At 43.4% G+C, this 23379-nt stretch overlaps 1 protein-coding gene across 1 annotated transcript in view; it reads right to left on the reverse strand.

Annotated features, from left to right (window-relative positions):
* LOC124799063 (proline-rich protein 36-like) overlaps positions 1-23379 on the reverse strand; it is a 488916-nt gene that overhangs the window by 127184 nt on the left and 338353 nt on the right. The window contains exons 5-8 of the mRNA XM_047262601.1: positions 21025-21487; positions 7592-7801; positions 3330-3690; positions 1990-2289 (exon numbers count right to left, since the gene is read on the reverse strand). Coding sequence (XP_047118557.1) covers positions 1990-2289; positions 3330-3690; positions 7592-7801; positions 21025-21487 — 1334 coding nt within the window. The remainder of the gene's footprint in view (positions 1-1989; positions 2290-3329; positions 3691-7591; positions 7802-21024; positions 21488-23379) is intronic.

A 23379-nucleotide genomic window follows, 5' to 3' on the forward strand; every position in this document is an offset into this window, starting at 1 on the left:
TGTTCTGCACAGTAACACCTTATATTGCTTAATATCATAGAATGCTTGTGCCGCCTCTCTCCCATGCTTACCTATCGCTCTCTCAACCCCGCATCCATAATCTTCTCTATTGTCCACTCATCTCTCTCTCTCTCATCCTGCACAAGATGACTTAAGACGTGTTGATGAGCACTGCAACGTTAGTGGAATTTGCAAAACCAAGGATGATATGTCTGAAATGAGCTATGTAGCGCATATTAGGTACAACGATCACGATTGGAATGCTGTAAATCATTAACTCGTCTCTATCTCTGAAAGATCGCAAGGCGTCGAACTCTTCGACTTCCAATTAAAACTTCCAAATGCCAAGGAAAGTAATCGAAGAGCTCTGAGTTTTTTTTCCTGGGAAATTGCCTGTGGGAGCAATTAGAGAGTGATTTTATGTTAACATCCGAACTTATTTGCACATAAATTGCAGATCGTCGAAGTTACATAATACTTTTAGTTACAAATGATGAATATAGATACAAATAAAGAGTTGTCATTTAATGATTCTCCCTCATCCTCCCCGCCGTGGTCTTCCTTTAGGGTATGACCATCTGGACGAGCATGGCAAGGAGTCTTCCGTCGCCAGTGACAAGAATGGCTGTGCATGGGACTCCATCTCTACCTTCTTCCGTATGTGCTGTGGGAGAAGTACTTCTTGCGGAAGGACGACGCCACCAACATGGATTTTCACCGATCTTGCATCCTCACTTGGTGGAAACTGTGCATGATCATGAGATACTCTTTCGTCCAGCGCTTCCAAAAATCTTCTGTTTTCTGATGGCGTCTGAATTCTATCGTCAAGCCAGTTACGATTAGTTGCTCCGTCCCTGTCACCATTTCTTTACCAGTGGTTTTCTACCTGAGAGGCAGCGACGTGTAAAATTTTTTATGGCACTGCAGACATGTATATCCAGAAGGAGAAACCAAGGTCTGGAAGCATGATTCTGAACCCAAGATGATGTAAACGGATCTTAGTATGTAGAATTAAAAGCCACATTAAATGATAGTTTCTGTCCACGATAGAAGGCAACGGCCTTGCCGCATTGGTTACACCGGTTCCCGTGAGATCACCGAAGTTAAGCGCTGTCGGGCGTGGTCGACACTTGGATGGGTGACCATCCAGGCCGCCATGCGCTGTTGCCATTTTTCGGGGTGCGCTCAGCCTCGTGATGCCAATTGAGGAGATACTCGACCGAATAGTAGCGGCTTCGGTCAAGAATACCATCTTACGACCGGGAGAGCGGTGCGCTGACCCCACGTCCCTCCTCTCCGCATCCTCCACCGATGATGACACGGCGGTCGGATGGTCCCGGTAGGCCACTCGTGGCCTGAAGACGGAGTGCTTTTTTTTCTGTCCACGATAAGAGGATGTCGTTCCTCGACGGTTCATTTGGCTTATAGCAGACGGGAACCTAGACGCAAAAGGTCCTCATCCACAAAAGGACTCGGGACTCTTTATTTTCGATCCATTGGTAAGTAGCGTGTGTTCCTTTGATTTCATGAAAGAAACATTATTCTTGCACATCTCTGATACGACATATCTTCCGCTGCAAATTCATTGTGCAAGATTGCCTTGTCATTTAGTTTCCTTTCATCAATGATTAACAGTGGATTAAAAAAATACGTATTTCAATATTTCTAAAGAAAGAAACCATATATGGTTTGAGTAATAAAAGAACAGTCTAGAAAGAAACAATCCTTAAGAATAATAAATGGCACATTAAAACGATATTACGAATTAAATAATAATTTTATGATACTGATGTAAATAAAGGAAAACTAGGAACAGGATGGACGCAATAAAGAAAAATAACATGGAAGAAATTTGAATATGCCGCAATGAATAAAGAAATGGAACTGAAGGTTGTATGTGACTCTCGTCTATTAATACAGGACAAATACGAGTAGAACAATAATAATTGTCAAAATAATGAAGTAACAACACTGCACGAAGAGACGCACCTGGAAGGTGTCCCTGGCTTCCGCTGCCTCTTCGTCGTCTGCAACGGCAGCGGTAGTAGTAGTGGCGGTGGTGGTGGGAGATTTTGTGCCCTGCAGCTGCGACGTAAGGAACTGCTGGCGGCGGGCGTCAGTCTGGCCGCGAGGGGGCGGCGTGGGAGGCGTGTGGGGGCGTGGGGGCAGCGCCGGAGGCGTCGAACTGCGGGGCGTCACTGGCGGTGGAGGGGACGGTTGCAGAGTCCGCGAGTAGCTCAGCGGCGTCGGCGACGGCGAAGGTGAAGGCGCGGGTGGCAGTGGGTGGACCTACGCAAACAGTAAAGGCCAGGGGCTGCACTGACAACAATGGCCAGGGCTGTGCTAGTAGCGCAGGCCTAAGGGCGCACTAACAATAAAGTCCACGCGATACACCAACAGGAAAGGTCGATGTTTACACAAATAGTAAAAGTCAGAGATACACTGAGATCTAAGGTATACACTAACAGGACAGGCCACCGGCTGTACTAAAAAAGAGAAATCTTTCAGTTGCACATTTTGCTGACGTGGAACCAGCAACTCTATCAAATTTCTTAAAGCGTTTGCTAAAGATCCTGTCAACAGTTGCAGTTTTTGCATTCGGCAACTGGTTTCAAACGTTACAGGTTCATTTTCAGACCTCGCCCTCTGAGGCTGCTCTGACAGTGCCTGATCTTATTAATAAACATCTTACCAAGAGGTACGTGTGGTTCGTGACATTTATTCTGCAGACATTTATAAAACATGTGTTGCCACTTATTATTAAGACCAAGTGCTGTCAGTGCAGCCTCAGTAGGCCATGCTTGAAAATGAAAGTGTAAGATTTGAAACTAGTTGCCTAATATAAGTACCACAACTGTTGACAGAATCGTCAACAAACGCTTAACGGTAGAGGCTACTGGCGGCATTAACAACAAAAATCAGGGCTTTTTTTCCGACATTGTCAAAGGGTGGAGTTATGATTTAAAACGTATGTGGATAAAAAAAACTACGTCAAGATCGTATATTTCATTTACTTATTACCGGATTCAGCTCATTACCGAGGCATCTTCAGATCTCTCCAAAATGTGGTTCAGTGTGTGATATTCATTACACATAGTCATATTTTTTAGAGCTAAGTCGCCCTAGTTAAATAACAAACCCTACAGTTTGTTATGTAAATTGACAACGTTAATCACTAATCAAATGTTGTTACAGTGCTCACATGCGTGGCAAAATGGGCACTGTAACAACATTTGATTAGTGATTAACATTGTCAGTTCACATAAACCACTAAGCTAATCATTAGGTACTGCGACTTCGTGTGTAGGTTACTGGGGCACGAGACTTACGGGTGATGGAATGGGCGTCGGCGTATGGTGGTGCTGGTGGTGTCCACCGGAGGGCGGCTGTGGGGGTGGCGGTGGCGGTGGCGGCCGGTGGATGCTCGGGCCGGGGGCAGGCGCGGCTTCTAGCAGCGGGCTGAGCTGCTGCTGCTGGTGGTAGTAGCGCTGCGGCGGCGGAGGCGGAGGCGGAAGCGGGGGCGGCGGTGGGGGCGGCGGTGTGGTGGGCGGCGGAGTGGAGCCTCTCCTCGGCAGCGGTGGAGGCGGAGACTGTTGCACCAGTCTCCGAACGACGAAGGCGGGGGCAGCCGCGGGGGCGGACGCCTTGCGCAGCGTCGGCGGCGTCCCTTCCGGCGTGGGCGCTGCCGGCCTGCAGTGAAATGAGTGGGTTAGGTCAAGTTGTGTGTCGCTCAGCCACGCTTTGTCAGTCCTGATCTTTGGAATCCACCCGGTAACTGTACCAACGGACATCGGGCCCCAGTTTACTGACTCAAGATGGGAAGGGTGGAGAAGATCACTATCGTATCAGAGGACTAAAGAAGAGATAAGCGGACAGATAGCTGGCAACGGGAATGGAATAGCTGTTATAAGGGGAGGAGAGTCTATACTTTGCTCCACAACATCAGGGAACGGATAGGAATGAGATATGCAAAGTTTGATCAAAAAGTAACGGGATTTGTTTTAATTTCGCGGGCTTTATACATCCGGTTTTCAAAACTTTTTTATCTTGTTGGTACACATGTTATTGTTTTTCCTGTCCAGTTGGAATACCTACATCATTTAAATATAAAATTCATCAAATGAGTGCTAATTAACACACAAATATTTGTCCTTTGTACGAAAAAAAGCACTTCTTATTTTTATCTACTTATAACACATTAAGAATTTAGCTTTCGTTTCAAATATAAATTTTAAATTATCGACCTCGTATAAGAGATTGTCAATAAACATTATTTAAATTTAAAAAAATTTGAATTAAGTTTTTTTCATCTGCATTTGCAGAAGAAAAAAATTTAATTCAAATTTTTATCCTTCACGGAAATGTTCGTTGTTTGTTTAAAAATGTGCATCAGCCAGCAATAGATCCTGGTTGACCCCCATTTGGCACGTGAAAATTCTGCCATAGACTCACACATTAGATCCAAATAATCGTTGTTGGTTTAGTGTATTAATTATGCTAGTTAAACTTCAAAATAGAGAATTTTTGAGAGTTGTACTGAACTGCTTTGTGGAGTTGATGTTTGAGTTCTTAACTGCACGTACCATAAAAATAAAAAAAAAAATACCAAAATCGGAGTGTCATACACTAAAGTGACAGAAGTCGTGGTATAACAATATGCAAATAAATGTGTGTGAATTCTTAAGGGACCAAACTGCAGAGGTCATCGGTCCCTAGACTTACACACTACTTAAACTAACCTACGATGAGAACAACACACAAACCCAAGCCCGAGGGGGGACTCGAACCTCCGGCGGGAGGGGCCGCGCAGTGAGTGAGTTGGCGCCTCTAACCGCGCGGCGACTCCGCGCGGCCAATATGCACATATAGAGATGGCAGTAGTACCGCGTACACAAGGTATAAAAGAGCAGTGCTTTGGTGTAGCTGTTATTTGTATTCAGGTGATTCATGTGGAGAGTTTTCCAACGTGATTATGGCCGCACGACGGATATTAACAGACTTTGAACGCGGAATGGTGATTGCAGCTAGACGTATGGGACACTCCATTTCGGAAATTGTTAGGCAATTCAATATTCCGATATCCACAGTGTCAAGAGTGTGCCGAGAAAACCAAATTTCAGGCATTACCTCTCACGACGGACAACGCTTTGGCCGACGGCCTGCATTTAACTACCGAGAGCAGCGTAGAGTTGTCAGTGCTAACAGACAATCAGCACTGCGTGAAATGACCGCAGATCGTATCCTTGAAGACATTGCGGCGAAATTTAGAGTTAATGGTCTATGGCAGCAGACCACCGACGAGAGTGCCTTTGGTAACAGCATGAAATCGACTGCAGCGCCTCTCCTGGGCTCTTAACCGTATCGGTTGGTTCCTAGACGACTGGGAAACTGTGTACTGCTCAGATGAGACCCGATTTCATTTGGTAAGAGCAGATGCTGGGGTTGGAGTGTGTGACAGCCATGGACCCAAGTTGTCAATAAGGCACTGTGCAAGCGGGTGGTGGCTCCATAATTGTATGGGCTGTGTTTATATGGGAAGAATTTTTTATGTTTGGCTACTTGGAGACCAGTTGGAGCCATTCATGAACTTCAAGTTTACAAACAGCGATGGAATTTTTATGGATGGCAATGCGCCTTGTCACGGGCCACAACTGTTTGCCATGGGTTTGAAGAATATTCTGGACTGTTTGGGCGAATGATTTGGCCAGCCAGATCGCCCGACAAGAACCCCATCGAATATTTATGGGACGTAATCGAGAGGTCAGGTCGTGCACAAAATCCTGCACCGGCAGCACCTTCGCAATTGTGGATGGCTATAGAGGCAAGCATGGCTCAGTACTTCTGCAGGCGACTTCCAGCGACTTGTTGCGTCTATGCCGCACGAGTTTCTGCACTACGCCGGCCAAAAGCGGGGCCGACACGTGATTAGGATGTATCCCACGACTTTTGTCACCTCAGTGTAACTTCTAAATTATCGAGTATTTGTAAAAAGTTATTAATAAAGATTATTTAAATAAAAGACATTGCAAATATTTTGTTTTCGTCTTCATGTGTCTCTACCATTCATGAAAATACTCGTTGAACGTGCACCTTTGTTAAAAAATTTGCGTCGGCCAGCAATCGAATTTGGCACATGAACGTTCTACCACAGTTCACACCTCCCATCGAAAGAATATTCCTTGGTTTAGGGTACTAATTACACCCGGTAAACTTCAAAGTCGATTTTCTCTAGAATTTTTGAGAGGTGCATTGAACTGTTTTGCGGGACTGATATTTGAGTTCTGAGCTTCACATAAAATAAAAATTAAAAAAAAAAAGATTGCAAAAATCGACTTGCCGTATGGTCTTGTTGTAAGGCAGGTTTACTCTGAGCACCATGTAGACTGTTTTATTTGTAAGTACCGGGTGATCAAAAAGTCAGTGAAAATTTGAAAACAGAATAAATCACGGAATAATGTAGATAGAGAGGTACTAATTGACACACTTGCTTGAAATGGCATGGGGTTTTATTAGAACCAAAAAAATACAAACGTTAAAAAAATGTCCTACAGATGGTTGCGATACATCTGATCAGAATAGCAATAATTAGCATAACAAAGTAAGACAAACAAAGATGATGTTCTTTACAGGAAATGCTCAATATGTCCACCATCATTCCTCAACAATAGCTGTAATCGAGGAATAATGTTGTGAACAGCACTGTAAAGCATGTCCAGAGTTATGGTAAGGCACTTGCGTCGGATGTTGTCTTTCAGCATCCCTAGAGATGTCGGTCGATCACGATACACTTGCGACTTCAGGTAACCCCAAAGCCAATAATCGCACGGACTGTGGTCTGGGGACCTGGGAGGCCAAGCATGACGAAAGTGGCAGCTGAGCACACGATCATCACCAAACGACGCGTGAAAGAGATATTTCACGCGTCTGGCAATATGGGGTGGTTCTAATAAAACCCCATGTCATTCCAATCATGTATGTTAATTTTTATCTCTCTGGCAATATGGGGTGGTTCTAATAAAACCCCATGTCATTCCAATCATGTGTGTTAATTTTTATCTCTCTATCTACGTTATTCCGTGGTTTATTAAGTTTTCATATTTATACTGACTTTTTGATCACCCGGTACCTCTAGTTATTTATCCAGGTACCAAGCATAAGTGGTGACATTACGTAACGACGGTGTTCTCCTGCTTTTTTTTTTTTTTTTGTCTATCCTTCTGACTGATGGTCTGCGGGACTTCAGTCGTTCGCACACGTAATAAAATGAAACACCTACAGCCGCCATTTTGATGTTATTTTATTATATTGCAATCAGTTCCGGTGACTTAAGTACACCCACCATCTGCGGGCCTTAACTGACGCTGACGGGGTGAACGCCACTCGTATGCACGATCCCCTCAGCGACCAACATCTATGTAGTGGCTTCCGCAGAGTACTGTAAAAGCGATGGCGTGTCTTTTTGAGTCACTATAACTGACTGCAGTATAATAAAGTAACATCAAAACGACCGCTGCCGTCGTTTCATTTTATTGCGTACGTATTCTTCTTTTTCTGACCTAGTATATTCTGCGAGGAATGGGCGTAGGCCTACCTGCTGGCGGAGGGCAGTAGGAGGCTGGCCGAAGACGACCTGGCCCAGCGTCCGCGCCGCGGCCAGGCCGTGCGCGTCTCCTCACCGGGAGCGGCGGGGGCGTGGATGGGGGCGTGGGCGGCGGAGCGCGCGGGCACCGGCGGGGGCGGTGGGGGAGGCGTGGAGCCCAGGGCGCCCATGCCGCCGCCGTAGGGGTCCGCCTCGTGCAGGCTGCCCGAGTCGGAGCTCTCGGTGGCGCCGCCGCCGCGGCCCGCGCCGTCGCTGTCGTAGCCCGACTCGTTGGAGCTGACGCCGCCGCCGCCCACGCAGCTTCCCGGCAGCAGCAGCGTCGTCTTCTCCCCGCTGCAAACAACCGCCACTTGCCGTGAATGTGGCCACGACTGTGTAGACAGTTACATACTGTTCAAAATTACTTTACGATAGACGGCTACGATGGAAGTAGGAGGGGAAGCTAGATTGGAAAACTACCGTAGGCTGCCAAAGACTACCGTAAGTTATCGTAGACTACAGTGGCTTTCATCTACATCTACATGATTACTCTGCAATTCACATTTAAGTGCTTGGCAGAGGGTTCATCGAACCACAATCATACTATCTCCCTACCATTCCATTCCCGAACAGCGCCCGGGAAAAACGAACACCTAAACCTTTCTGTTCGAGTTCTGATTTCTCTTATTTTATTTTGATGATCATTCCTACCTATGCAGGTTGGGCTCAACAAAATATTTTCGCATTCGGAAGAGAAAGTTGATGACTGACATTTCGTAAATAGATATCGCCGCGACGAAAAACGTCTTTGCTTTAATGACTTCCGTCCCAACTCGCGTATCGTATCTGCCACACTCTCTCCCCTATTACGTGATAATACAAAACGAGCTGCCCTTTCTTGCACCCTTTCGATGTCCTCCGTCAATCCCACCTGGTAAGGATCCCACACCGCGTAGCAATGTTCTAACAGAGGACAGACGAGTGTAGTGTAAGCTGTCTCTTTAGTGGACTTGTTGCATCTTCTAAGTGTCCTGCCAATGAAACGCAACCTTTGGCTCGCCTTCCCCACAATATTATCTATCTGGTCTTTCCAACTGAAGTTGTTCGTAATTTTAACACCCAGGTACTTAGTTGAATTGACAGCCTTGAGAACGGATTTCTTTTGTAACTCATGTGGATCACCTCACACTTTTCGTTATTTAGCGTCAACTGCCACCTGCCACACCATACAGCAATCTTTTCTAAATCGCTTTGCAACTGATACTGGTCTTCGGATGATCTTACTAGACGGTAAATTACAGCATCATCTGCAAACAATCTAAGAGAACTGCTCAGATGGTCACCCAGGTCATTAATATAGATCAGGAACAGCAAAGGTGCCAGGACGCTTCCCTGAGGAACACCTGATAACCACTTCAGTTTTACTCAATGATTTGACGTCTATTACTACGAACTGCGACCTTCCTGACAGGAAATCACGAATCCAGTCGCACAACTGAGACGATACCCATAGGCCTGCAGCTTGATTAGAAGTCGCTTGTGAGGAACGGTGTCAAAAGCTTTCCGGAAATCTAGAAATACGGAATCAACTTGAGATCCCCTGTCGATAGCGGCCATTACTTCGTGCGAATAAAGGGCTAGCTGCGTTGCACAAGAACAATGTTTTCTGAAACCATGCTGATTACGTATCAATAGATCGTTCCCTTCGAGGTGATTCATAATGTTTGAATACAGTGTATGCTCCAAAACCCTACTGCAAACCGACGTCAATGATATAGGTCTGTAGTTCGATGGATTACTCCTACTAACCTACTTAAACACTGGTGCGACCTGCGCTAATTTTCTAACCTGTAGGTACGGATCTATCGGTGAGCGAGCGGTTGTATATGGTTGCTAAGTAGGGAGTTATTGTATCAGCGTAATCTGAAAGGAACCTAATCGGTATACAATCTGGACCTGAAGACTTGCCCGTATCAAGCGATTTGAGTTGCTTCGCAACCCCTAAGGTATCTACTTCTAAGAAAATCATACTAGCAGCTGTTCGTGTTTCAAATTCTGGAATATTCCAGCATTCCTAGTCAGTTATGGGTGTACACGCGTTACATGTACCGGGTAATCAAAAAGTCAGTACAAATTTGAAAACTGAATAAATCACGGAATAATGTAGATAGAGAAGTACAAATTGACACACATGCTTGGAATGACATGGGGTTTTATTAGAACCAAACAAATACAAAAGTTCAAAAAATATCCGACAGATGGCGCTTCATCTGATCAGAATAGCAATAATTACCATAACAAAGTAAGACAAAGCAAAGATGATGTCCTTTACAGGAAATGCTCAATATGTCCACCATCATTCCTCAACAATAGCTGTAGTCGAGGAATAATGTTGTGAACAGCACTGTAAAGCATGTCCGGAGTTATAGGGGGGCACTGGCGTCGGATGTTGTCTTTCAGCATCCCTGGAGATGTCGGTTGATCACGATACACTTGCGACTTCAGGTAACCCCAAAGCCAATACTCACACGGACTGAGGTCTGGGGACCTGGGAGGCCAAACATGACGAAAGTGGCGGCTGAGCACACGATCGTCACCAAAAGACGCGCGCAAGAGATCTTTCACGCGTCTAGCAATATAGAGTGGTTCTAATAAAACCCCATGTCATTCCAAGCAGGTGTGTCAATTTTTATCTCTCTATCTACGTTATTCCGTGGTTTATTAAGTTTTCAAATTTATACTGACTTTTTGATCACCCGGTACATTGTGTGTGTTGCATACCTATTGATGGCTCTCGATCTTCCACCATAACCGAGTCCATCAACATGAGGTAGCAAATATGAGGTAGCCAAGGAGGTGGAAACGTGGTTTCTACTATGCCAAGGTGGTTCGTAGCTACAACAGGAAAACACAGTTAATTAGCAGGAGTACAAAATAAGAACGTATTTATTACTTAAATTTGTTGTAGTCCATGGTCTGTTGGTTGACAGTTATAGAAGACGCAACTAGACTAAGCATCTCTGGAATGACATAATTTACAAGTGACAAATCTTGGAGTGACGAATTAATCTCTCGTAATCTGAATGTCTAATCCGGTGAATTTGAAGACTGACTTGGCTGTCGACATGAGAGAACGTAGTATTGTTTATAACCGCCGACTTAGTACTGTTGACTTTACTGTAGTACTATTACGGAACTTTACAACTGGGCTACAATGACTTGATGGCAGCAATAACTGAGCAGCACACGATGACTGACTAACATCGGCGCTGGCTGACCACTGAATGCGGCTACGAACTGTAGACTGGCACAACTCCACTACACTCTTGAAGTGGCCTCGCGGCGAGCGTAAGTACTGCGACTGTCTGTGTATTCTTTGGCTAGCACAGCCGCTCTTCTGTTCCGTTTATCGAGAGAATCACATCCTGCGGATCGATCTCTCAGGCGGCGGTGTGGTCGTATCACTGACGACGTCACACCTATCGACCATTACTTCAGAACGATCGCCTTCTTTACGTATAGTGCATCGGGGGAGGATGTCATACTTCCTGTTTCTACACGAAATTTTAGTGGGAAATCATGCGATTTTCAAAACAAGCCTAAGCCCATATGTTTGGCATGGTTTCTTCAAATTTAAAAGCGATGTATAAGACAGAATCATAAACTTTATGACCTAGAGTAACTGATTTTTTACAGGTTGCAATATTAGGCATCTCGTCGCGAAGATCGAGGGAAGATGACAAAATGAATGTAGTATATCTCCAGTTTGATTGTACATTTTGCTGTCAAGTACTACTAAATGAAACTTTGTGTTGCAATTACTGACCATTGTTTGGTTGACATTTACTGTTATACCCCCGATATGAAATCCCGTACACTGAGAAACTAGAAAACAGTTCATGCCATCACTTTTACGTGCTCTGTTGCTAGTTGGAGGCTTTCCTCACTCGACTGATCTCTGTTTGTGGTCGTTTCATCATTTCTAGGCAGCATCTGGAAATAGAGGTTAAAAAAAAAAACAGTTATTACGAGTGTCCACCCTACCCCAAAGAATATATGGCGTCTTTCCCAGGTATCACTGTGAGATCCTTGTTGAAATACGTATTCTCATATGGCAGCAAACTGGAAGTAACTGGACGAACACGCTCCACAAGATACAGAATACGTATAAACAGATTATTAGAAGTGATAAAAACGTATAGAAATCATTATTATTGTTTTAAATACATCAGCCATTCAAATCGTATAATAGGTACCACCGTTTTTTTGCTCTCAAAGACGAAAAGTTTCCTTTACAACTGCACCTGCCTCGTGCCGCTCGAGACTTCGACTCGAGGAAGCAGTTGACGGCTGAGTGCCGTACTCTCGTGATACAGTAAAGTAATACGAGCAAATAAGCCTCATAACCCGAATACTACCTTCCCCGATTCACTCTATACGATCAGTGTCTTAGCAGCGTCCCCTAAAAACTGGAAGCGGTGAACTATCTAGAAACCGAGCGAGGATGTATAAAGGGGAGGCTAACTGACGGAACAGTTTCGATCTACATAACTACCCTCCTGTTACTTAAGAATAGACAGTATTTAAAGCAAAACTGAAACTGCGAATGTTTAATTCAGGTTTTTCTTTAAAGTTGTTGATTCGTAACGTGAAGCAGAGGAATATTGCAGTTTTACCATAAAGCTCTAGAAAATGCAATTTCCGCAATAAAGAGATAAAATCATCTTGTAGGAATATTAAACAGCCAATCAGCTGTAAAAAGGAAGGTTTATTGAAACCCCTTTACTATGGTTCCAACGTTTGAAAGAACGTCGTCTTCTGCAGAAAATATTGACAACTAAGAAAGTTAACAGTGATTTTTTTTTCCCTTTATTGTATTTTGAATTCCCCAGCCGGGGCAGGCTGGCAGCAGCATAGGCGCTGCTGTTCAGCCTAGAGACGGTACAATTGCACAGGAGGACATTTAAAATTATAAAAAGGAGAAACTTGGGTGAACAGAGATATAAACAAGGGGGAACATAATAGAAGAAAGTATACAAAAAAGGGGTGACTGTAAAATGAATAAAAAGTATTTTACACATAAAGAACCACACACTGTGAGAATTAAAATACATAAGTCCAAGTATGGCAGGCGCATAACAAGTTGGAGAACGGTTGAAACAGCCACGCGATGGGTGGCGTTTACAGTGAAAATATATTCAGATGTACAGGGTGTAAATTTTAAGTTGACAAACCAGAATAACTCGAAAAATAAACTTCACACGAAAAAATGTGTAGAATCAAAAATTGATTATTTTCGAGGGGGACATCTGCTGGTGGTAAAATTAACCCTCCACCCCAGCCGCCTTGGGGTGGGGTGGGAGGAAACTTTAAAATTTCAAATGGGAATCCCCATTTTTTTATTGCAGAATCAGATTTTACATAAAAAACTACGTACATTTTGTCTTAAACATTTGTTTTGATTCTTAGTAGTTGGCGCAGTAATTCAAGAAAATCCGTGTTCTCATTTTGGCTTGGAAAATGGTTACGGATAAATAAAAAATACTCATTTACTTCGTGTATTTTGATTCACTAAAACTAGAACTTTCCTTCTCTCCTCACAGGGTGGGGTTTGAGAGAGAGAGCAATTAGTGTTTTACAAATGTTGACCCAAATGCAATAAAAAATGGGAATTCCCATTTGTAATTTTAAAGTTGCCTCCCGCCCCAACCCCAGGAGGCTGGAGTGGCGGGCTAATTTTAGCACCAGCAGATGTCCCTCTCGAAAATAATCAACTTTGGATTCTACAAATTTTTTCTTATGACGCTTATTTTTCGAGTTATTCTGGTTTGTCAACTTAAAATTTACACCCTGTATATAGAGGTACAATAATCTCTTTAAACGAATGCAAAAAATTATTGGGACTCACTGCATTACATGTTATGACAAAGGCACGAAAGGCGTCAGTCAAATATGAAATCTCTCCTCCATAATAATTGAGACATGCACAACATGGTTGTTGTCATTTGATATTTCTTCACCAATGCATAGCTGGTGCACTAGAGTCACGTACGCAACGCTTGGGCTAAGGAAAGCTTTTGGCAAGACAGGGCATTATTAGTATACGCAAGGAGGGTGCACGACAGTGAATGAAACTCTCTCATGCTAAAGTTGCTTAAAAGTTAAAATTAAAATTATGACATTAAAAAACAGATCATGATTAGCTGCGCACATATTTAAAAGCAATAAAATGGCAACAAATAGTAAGTTACCCTCCAAAAAAGTTCTGAAGAAGACTTTTTCATAAATGTTGAAACTATTTCGCAACTGATTAGCTGCTTATTGTTTCTACAAGAAGATTTCATCCTACTAAATTTTAAAAAGGTAAAATAAAATAAACTGCAAAACAAAAATGTATCAAACATCACTTCAACGCTACGACGAATTTACATAAAACATGTTTCTGTTATTCATAAATATCTTTTGCATTTATCAATAATAACAAGAAACTCTTGCCATTGACCATGATGAAGAACTTTCTGTTGAGTACCAAATAACCAATATACACTGTACTAACACTGAATGATGTGCAGTTACAATTATGTGCCAACAAACAACCAAACAAACGAAAGAGTAAAGAGAAGCTGTCGGCTGCCATTTTCTGTCTCACATCTTCATACATATTTCTTTCCCTACCAATACTGTCGGTAACCTTACAATTTACTACGTCATTTATGTAGTGCACCAAAACTACCGGACCATCGTCTTGGTAGAGCGCACCTCTAGGGGGAGCTCACGCGGGATACCTGTTGCCGCAGCAACCACCCGAAGTTGCCAAACCTTCAGCCCACCACCAGAACACTTCCGGCTGTGTTTGAGTTTCAGGCAGCTTGCTGTCTGTGTGATCTTTGCACACTGTGACTTTTTGCTTGTTGTCATTTTTACTCTTTCAGGAATTGTTACTGCGTTTATTATTACTTTATTTATTGTACGGTAGTGAACAATGTCTGAAAGAAGTTCGTCGAAAGGTATGAGTGGAAAAGTTCCGAGTCGTTCTCTTAGCCAGGGTACTGCCGCATGAGTTCAGTCGAGGTAAATAATTTGTGCGTTACGTGCCTACTTGAGAGTCTTAAAACCACTTACGATTTAGGTTTTATCCTACTTTCTTTCGGAATTATCTCTAAAATACCCTGAAAACTTTAAAAATACATATATTTAGGTTTCATAATTATAATAAAGAAGAACATATTACTTCAAGTATTTAATAACATAAAATAACTATAGTATATTACACAAAACATTCATAGATTTACAGGGCCAGAGAATGAAGCACTACTTTTACACCTATTGCTGCATTCAGCATAGCACTGTTGGTTCTGAAAATGCTAGTATTCCAGTTTTGTATCAAAGAACCCGTTAACGGTTTCGATGTTAAGTCTGTTTCATTTGTCTATTTTTACATTTTTGAGGACACTGAATAATTATCTATTTTACGATGGAACTGGTAATAAAAGTGAAATGACCAATTTTGTGGTTTTCATAAAAAAATAGCCATGATTATCTTTCAAGCTTACTAATTTATTCCAATATATTTCAGCTGGCACTTTTTCTAGTTCTTCCTCACTTCAAAATTCTTGGCTTCGATGATAGCTTGATGTCGCCAATCACTGTTGCTTGTTGCATGCTGATTTTTGACACCAGCAAGTAGTGCTACTTGAGGATTGGAGGAAGACAAACACGTAAAGGTTTCCCTTCTCGCGTCCCGACACCACGCGGCGGAACATCTGTTTTTCATCTATACTTCATACGGGTCAACTTTTCGTGCGATTACTGTAGGTATAATACGACTAAGTTCTTATGATGCCCTCAACAACGGTAACAGCTCAGTTAATATAGTAAGCTACAATTAGAAGGATTACATTCAACAAGAGTGGGTGGGAATCCCCTTTAATACATCGTTGCGGCCACAAATTCTACTATAAAAAATAGAGTTACCACCTTAAGTGTGATTTTAACCCAAATTTCCCTAAATCTTTGTCAAAATAAAATAGCCCTGCCCCCCCCCCTTCCCCTAAACTCCCCTCCAATACTAAATTGGAGATTCCTTGATGTCTCCGAATGTGTCCTATTCAACCGATCGCTTTGAGTCGGTACGGCTCGCTATTTCATTTTTTTTGTTTTTGAAATCACCCGCCATCTCAGTACTCCCAGTGAAGTTTTGGAGCCTCTGGTCGTCGCATATCTTTGGCGAGTTAGCTTCCCGCGCGCCGCGAGGCGAAAGAACGACGAAGAAGGGGGTTGCTGAGAGTTAACTGTGGAAGTGTGTGAGGAGCGACGACGATGTTGGAGGGCAAGGTCGTTTGGTCGGTGGGCCCCACGGAAGCAGTCGGTTGGGGACGGAACGCCGTGAGCTCGAAGACCCTAGTGTGGAGGGCCGGCGTCGTCCCGATGGCTATCATCGTGTGGTCATTCAAGGGCCGAGAAGTGATTTTTTGGTTCTGCCCTTGGATTCCGACGAAGAATTACGGGAAGTTTTGTATGTGAGGTGAACATAAGAATTCTAAAAAGGTGCACGTTGGTGACGCGTGTGTTAGACTTGTGAGTGGTGTAAGCTTTGCTTCGGTACTGCAGTCTCCAGGTGCAGCGCTGCTTGGGAGGACAGCGTTGATATCGGCATTGTCATCTATTTACCTGTTTTAAAGTAAATGACTGTTTTGGATCGAAGGTGGATCCAAGTGGGGCAGCGAATCATTGCTTGTCTTATTAAGGAACCTAAGTAGGCTCCCGGCGTGTTAACTGCTATCTACAGTTGTAACGAGTAATTTGACACTCTGGCAGTGCCCACGAGTGAACTTTGGAGGTACTGTTAAGTGTTTGTAGTGATGGAAAGATTGACTGTGGAGCTTTTCAGTCGGACACTTATGAATCGTGTTAATTGCAGTTTACTTCTTATGGTATTTAATGGTTCTACTTGTCGTGGCAAAATCGCCGATAGTACTTTCACAATTTTGCTTGGGACGTCATTCTGTGGTTTTGTGTGGCCCTCCCAAGAGTTTAAAGCCCCATATATTTTCTTGCAGCCTTTGCTGAGGTTACCGTAGAACAGTTGTTGATTTGTCTCTTGCTTACCCCACCGTACTGCTGTTTGGTGCGGTGCGGTATAGTCGAAGTGTGCAGTAGTACTGCATCTACTCCCTGACCCGTTTTAAGATTTGCGAGGTGCATCCATATCGACGTATAATCCCAGTATGCAATTTGTGTAAGTTGGTTGCGCCCTGTTAACGTTTTGTACATCGTGGAAAATCTTTCCCGTGCCGTATGTGATCCTGAAGGACGGCACGGTGCACAACAGCGCATGACCTCGACGAAATCAAAAGATATGTATGGTAAGATTTTTTTTAACGGATGTAACCACTGAGCTTAAGAGTTGATTTGTGAGTCTCTCTTAATTTATTTTGAAAGGAAAAGATTTACATACCTGGTTAATTATAACATCTTGAAAAGTCCGTGCAAAGTCCGAGACATGGCACCACCGGCGCGTATCGTGGTCATGTTTAGTTAGTAGCATCTTTGGAAGGAATGGACACGAAGTTTCACCCATATTGGTCTATTTCTTTGTGTTTAGCATTCGTGTGAATCAAGGAAGTCGAGTGATTGCCAAAAAATGAACGAAAAAGAATTTCGTGTCGTGATTAAACACACTCCACAGTGCTCTCTCTCGCACGCTCAAGGTCACGCGCTCTACTGTGGAGCCATCTATTGAGCACCCAGAGAGTTGCCCAGAGAGCATTCCAGGATGCCCCAGAGAGCTACAACACCAAGAAGAATCGCTTCTCGGCTTTTGGCAAGATCAATGTGTAGTATTGTGGCCCTTAAAAGGGCCTTTTGTTGAGAACTGCTTCAATGGTTATACACTGTACAGTCGCCCACAATGCGACAATCTTCCAAAGAAGGTGACCCACTGGCCTTAACCCATAAATGAAGATTGGAGTCAGAATTTATCTTAACACGTCTACGACAAGTCAAAGACAAACTCCCATGTGGCATAATGTAGGAACCCTCACCAGAGATAGCTGTACGAGATGAACTACAGAAGGCAACAGAGGATCAAGTAGGTAAAAAGACGAGGGTTAGAAATCCTTCGATAAGATAAGATACATTGAATTTAACTGATGAAAAGAGAAAATTTAAAAATGCAAAGAATGAAGCAGACGAAAGGGAATATGAACACCTAAAAAATGAGATTGACAGCAAGGGCAAAATGCCTAACCAGTAATGGCTAGAGAACAAATGTAAGGACTTAGAAGCATATCTCGCTAGGGAAAAGGCAGATACTGGCTACAGGAAAATTGAAGAGACCTTTGGGAAAAGCAGCTGTTGAATATCAAGAGCTCAGATGGTAATCCAGTGCTAAGCAAAGAAGAGAAAGCTGAAAGATGGAAGGAGTATATAAAGGGTGCATACAAGGGAGATGAAATTGAAATCAATATTATAGATACGGAACTGGACGTAGATGAAAATGAGATGGGAGATATGACGCTAAGAGAATAATGTGACTGAGCTCTGAAGGATCTAAGTCGAAACAAGACCCCAGGGTCAGACGACATTGTCAGAACTAATGATATCCTTGAGAGAGCCAGCCATGGCAAAATTTCCATCTCGTGTACAAAATGTATGAGACAGGTAAAATACCCTCATACTACAAGAATAATGTAGTAATTCCAATTTCAAAGAAAACAGTTGCTGACAGGTGTGAAAATTACCGAACTATCAGTCTAATAATTCTTGAATGCAAAATACTGACACGAGTTCTTTACAGAAGAATGAAAGAACTGGTGAAAGCCGATCTCGGAGAAGATCGGTTTGGACTCTGGAGAAATGTAGGAAGGCGCGAGGCAATGCTGATCCTACGATTATCTTAGAAAATAGGTTAAGGAAGGACAAAGCCTAACTTTGTATACTTAGAGAAACCTTTTGACAATATTGACTGGAATACTCTCCTTGAAATTTTGAAGGTAGCACTGATAAAATACAGGGAATGAAAGGCTGTTTAAAATTTGTACAGAAAACAGACAGCAATTATAGAGTCGAGGGACGTGAAAGAGAAGCAGTGGTTGCGAAGGGAGTGAGACAGGATTGTAGCCTATCCCCAATGTTATCCAAACTGTACGCTGAAGAAGCAGTAAATGAAACCAAAGAAATCTTTGGAGCAGGAATTAAAGTTCAGGGAGAGAAAATAAATACTGTAAGGTTTCCCAAAGACATCGTAATTGTGTCAGAGACAGCAATGGACTAGGAAGAACAGTTGAACGGACTTGACAGTGTCTACAAAGAAAAATATAAGATGCACATTAACAAAAGTAAAAAAAAGTATAATAGAATGTAGTCGAATTAAATCATGTGCTGCTAGGAAATTACATTAGAAACGAGACACTTAACGAGTAGATGAGTTTTGCTATTTGGCAGCAGAATATCTGATGAAGGCCGAAGTATGGAGGATTTAAAATAGAGACTGGCAATTTCTGAACAATAAACATTGTTAATATCAAATATAGATTAAAGTGTTAGGAAGTCTTGTCTGAAGGTATTTGTAAGGGGTGTTCTCGTGTATGTAAGTGAAACGTGGACAAAAACAGTTTAGACAAAAAGAGAACAGAAATTTTCGAGATGTGGTGCTGTAGAAGAATGTTGAATATTAGATGGGTAGACCGCGTAACTAATGAGGAGGTGCTGAATAGAATTGGGAATACAAGATATTTGTTGCACAGCTTGACCAAAAGAAGGGTGACATGGCCCCGTAGGCGTTAGTTGGGATACCGGGGAAAACATCAGACAACGCCCGAAGGCCAATACCTTGAATACGTCAAAGTTGTGGGGAGTACGGGCAGGCACCGTTTCCCTAATAAAATATTTTTTGCCTTTAAAATTTTACAGCTTTATTAACTTGATTATAAAATAGTAAGTGAACATTTGTTATCATGAACAGCAAGATCCTCAATATAGTTCCTTAATGAAAATTCCTGAAGCATTATTTAATCAACAGTCTCTTTAATAATAACAGATCAAAGAACAGCTCTCAGAATCAATTTACAACACTTAAAACTCAAAATCCATTTTTAAGCATGGAAAAATAATACAAATGCATAATTCAAGGTTAAATAAAAGATTCCAACGCCACATGGCAATACCAGAATTTTCCTCGATATCACCTGTGATCTCTAGAGGCAATAAAATAGTGATCACAAAATTTTAATAGAAACAACAAATTAAATGCAATAAAATCTGATTACTATCAACGTACACTCAAACCCCGTAGCCTCTACGATGGGCACCGTATCACAAAATATTTTCATTCCTTTTAAACACGTACACCATAAACCTCCCTACATGTGATGCATGCTACATCCAACGAATTATGACAAATAATTAAGCATAGATGTTATAATTAACCAGGTATGTAAATCTTTTCCTTTCAATTTAAATTAAGAGAGACTCACAAATCAACTCTTAAGCTCAGTGGTTACATCCGTTAAAAAAAATCTTACCATACATATCTTTTGATTTCGTCGAGGTCATGCGCTGTTGTGCACCGTGCCGTCCTTCAGGATCACATACGGCACGGGAAAGATTTTCCACGATGTACAAAACGTTAACAGGGCGCAACCAACTTACACAAATTGCATACTGGGATTATACGTCGATATGGATGCACCTCGCAAATCTTAAAACGGGTCAGGGAGTAGATGCAGTACTACTGCACACTTCGACTATACCGCACCGCACCAAACAGCAGTACGGTGGGGTAAGCAAGAGACGTCTGTCCAGCATTAAAGTCTGATGTTAGTTCCGCCACAGTTCGCCACTTTATCAGTCTGCTCAGCCCACGACGTTCGACGTCTGTAATGAGGGGTGGTCGCCCAACCCCACAACGTCTGGACGTGGTTTCACCTTGGTTTTGCCACTTACTGAAGAGAGTCACTACAGTACTCCTCGAACACCCGACAAGTTGCGCAGTTTCAGAAATGCCATCATAATCTGCCCACGGTCAAATTTAGATAGATCGTGCGCGTTTCCCGTTCTACAAACGGACAGCAGGCTCACTGATACTACATGCACCGTGCCTGTGTCTGACTAGCAGTCATTCCTCGCCAGGTGACGCTGCTATCTCGTGGACGGGTTTTCTTATCAATAGTAGGGCGTAGTCATAATGTTATGGCTGATCAGTGTCAATATTACTGTTTAGAATATAATTGCTACAATAATGAAGTAATGTATATTGTATCGCTTTTGTTCTACCAGTACTGCTTGGCTATTTAAGATAAGTTTTCTCACCGCAATAAACACGCATATCTCTAATAGCGGAGCTTACTTCCCCCACTCCCCGCGCCCCCCTCAGATTTCATTCTTCTTTTGGGAAGAACGTTTATACATTGAGACTACGACAGAGTGCAGCTGGCGAAACTTACTGGTAGACAGAAGCGGCGGCGGCGGCAGCCACGTTGGGCGGGAAGCTGCGACGCTGCTCCCTGCTGCCAACTCCCGCTGCCGCCGCCGCCGCCGCCCCCGCGCCGGGACGGCCCAGGGTGCCGCACAGCTGCAGCTGGCGCCGCGCGGCTTCCACGTCCGCGTCACTTGCGCTGCGCGCTCTCTCAGCCAGCCGCGTCACGCACTCCTCGGAGCTGGCGCGCGCGCGTAGCCCGCAGCGGGCGTCGCCCACAGTGGGCGGCTGCAGCGTCGCCGCCGTCACATCGCCGCCTCCGACGCTGCCCCTGCCGGCCGCCGCGGCCATGGCAGCTCGGAACGCCGCCCCCCGGCCTCCGCCCCCGGCGCCGTTCTCCTCTGGCAGCACCGAAAGCTTGGAACGCAGGAAGGCGTACGGGAAATGCGACGTCCGCCTCGCACCGGCAGCGCCCTGCGCTGCCGCGCCACCTGCGACGCAAGAAGACCTGATAGCCCTCTGCCCAAGGAAGAAAATCTTAGTGGCACCAGGAATATAACCATGTCACACTGACAGTTTGAATTCTCGGCAGAGTTAACAAGGAGCCGCACACACTTCCCGATCAGAAGTATACAGACGCCTCTATGTAATGCAGAATTGACCAATAGGTGTCACCAGAGGCGGACCCATACTGCATTGTTAGTACAGATGCCCGTTGAGTAATAGGGTAAGATGGGTTTAAATTAATTATTTCAACTTTTTGCGCCCCAAAATATTTTATTACAGGCGTTAAATTGTAATGGTGAATAAGTTTTGTATAATAAAGGGAGATTTCTCCAAGATCTATTTTCCTTCATTATAAATAGCAAAATTTAAAATTTTGAAACAACGAAAAAATTAAAAATTTGTGGGGCTACACAATATGACAGTTTTCACTTATTAACTGTTCTAGTAGTTGTTGCATGCATTTGCTACAGCTGATATGTTTACAAGCAGCAGCCCCCCCCCCCCCCCCCCGCCCACGCAAATTTCGTGAAATGACTCATTGCTCTTATCATACCTGATCCAATCTCAAATTTAAAATGTTGAAACAACGAAAAAATTAAAAATTTGTGGGGCTACACAATATGGCAGTTCTCACTTATTAACTGTTCTAATAGTTGTTGCATGCATTTGCTACAACTGATATGTTTACAAGCAGCAGCCTCCCCACACAAATTTCGTGAAATGACTCATTGCTCTTATCATACCTGATCCAATCCCCTTTCTTCACAGATCTATGATCGTAATATTTGATGTTGCAGAAACCTCGAGGTACGTCTTCTTCCTTTGATCCAGCTTCAGGTAAAGCTGAAGATGAATTCTCTTCCGGATTTGTCCTCTTGACATCCAGTGCATTTCTGTAGTCCTTGACGTTCTTTCTTTGAGACTTTTCAAACAGCAATTTTCTCTTCCTTCTTTGAAGCCGGCCGAAGTGGCCGAGCGGTTCTAGGCGCTACAGTCTGGAACCGCGCCACCGCTACGGTCGCAGGTTCGAATCCTGCCTCGGCCATGGATGTGTGCGATGTCCTTAGGTTAGTTATGTTTAAGTAGTTCTAAATTCTAGGGGACTGATGACCTCAGAAGTTAAGTCTCATTGTGCTCAGAGCCATTTGAACCATTTTGAACAGTGAGATGGGCTGGTGAAATCAGATGGAGTGGTGAGTTTTCCTCTCCTCGCGCGTGTGGTACCGATGGTTTTCGTAGCTGTTGGTGATACAGAAAAAAATGATGAAGATGGTGGTTCTGAGCACTGACTTTCCGAATTTATTGTAGGATTAAAAGGAGCTGCAGGCTCTGGGTTTAATTCAGATTCTGTGGTAAAAGAGCAAGACTCACATTCAGGAATGTGGTTGACGGAAGGAATTTGATGGTATTTTGTTGGGACTGAAGGGGGAAATTCCCTTGCACTCAGATCCCTTCACGGCATTTCCTACATTAGCTCCACGTCTCCAGGTGACGTCGAAAATTTCAACAAAAACGAATTCTGTAAGGGAGGTTGAGGTATTATTTTGTATAATTAGGCTACGTGAATACTTTCATAAAGAAGATATAATATATAACATATTCCGATTCACAAAGTTCCACGAGGACTGACGCACATCCCATTTCCATACTATTTTTTGATGTGAGCAATTACTCAAGTTTATAACAGACGTCGCTAGTTGTACTGATGCAGACCTGGTGGATCCTATGTAACTGGCAGCGGAAAAATTTATGACCAACATTCATGAACTTTAACAACAGACCTAATTATAAACAGGTTTAAGCCAGCCGATGTGGCCGAGCGGTTCTAGGCGCTTCAGTCCGGAACCGCGCGACCGCTACGGCCGCAGGTTCGAAT

Source organism: Schistocerca piceifrons, chromosome 5 (genome assembly GCF_021461385.2).
Source record: "Schistocerca piceifrons isolate TAMUIC-IGC-003096 chromosome 5, iqSchPice1.1, whole genome shotgun sequence".
NCBI lineage: Eukaryota > Metazoa > Arthropoda > Insecta > Orthoptera > Acrididae > Schistocerca > Schistocerca piceifrons.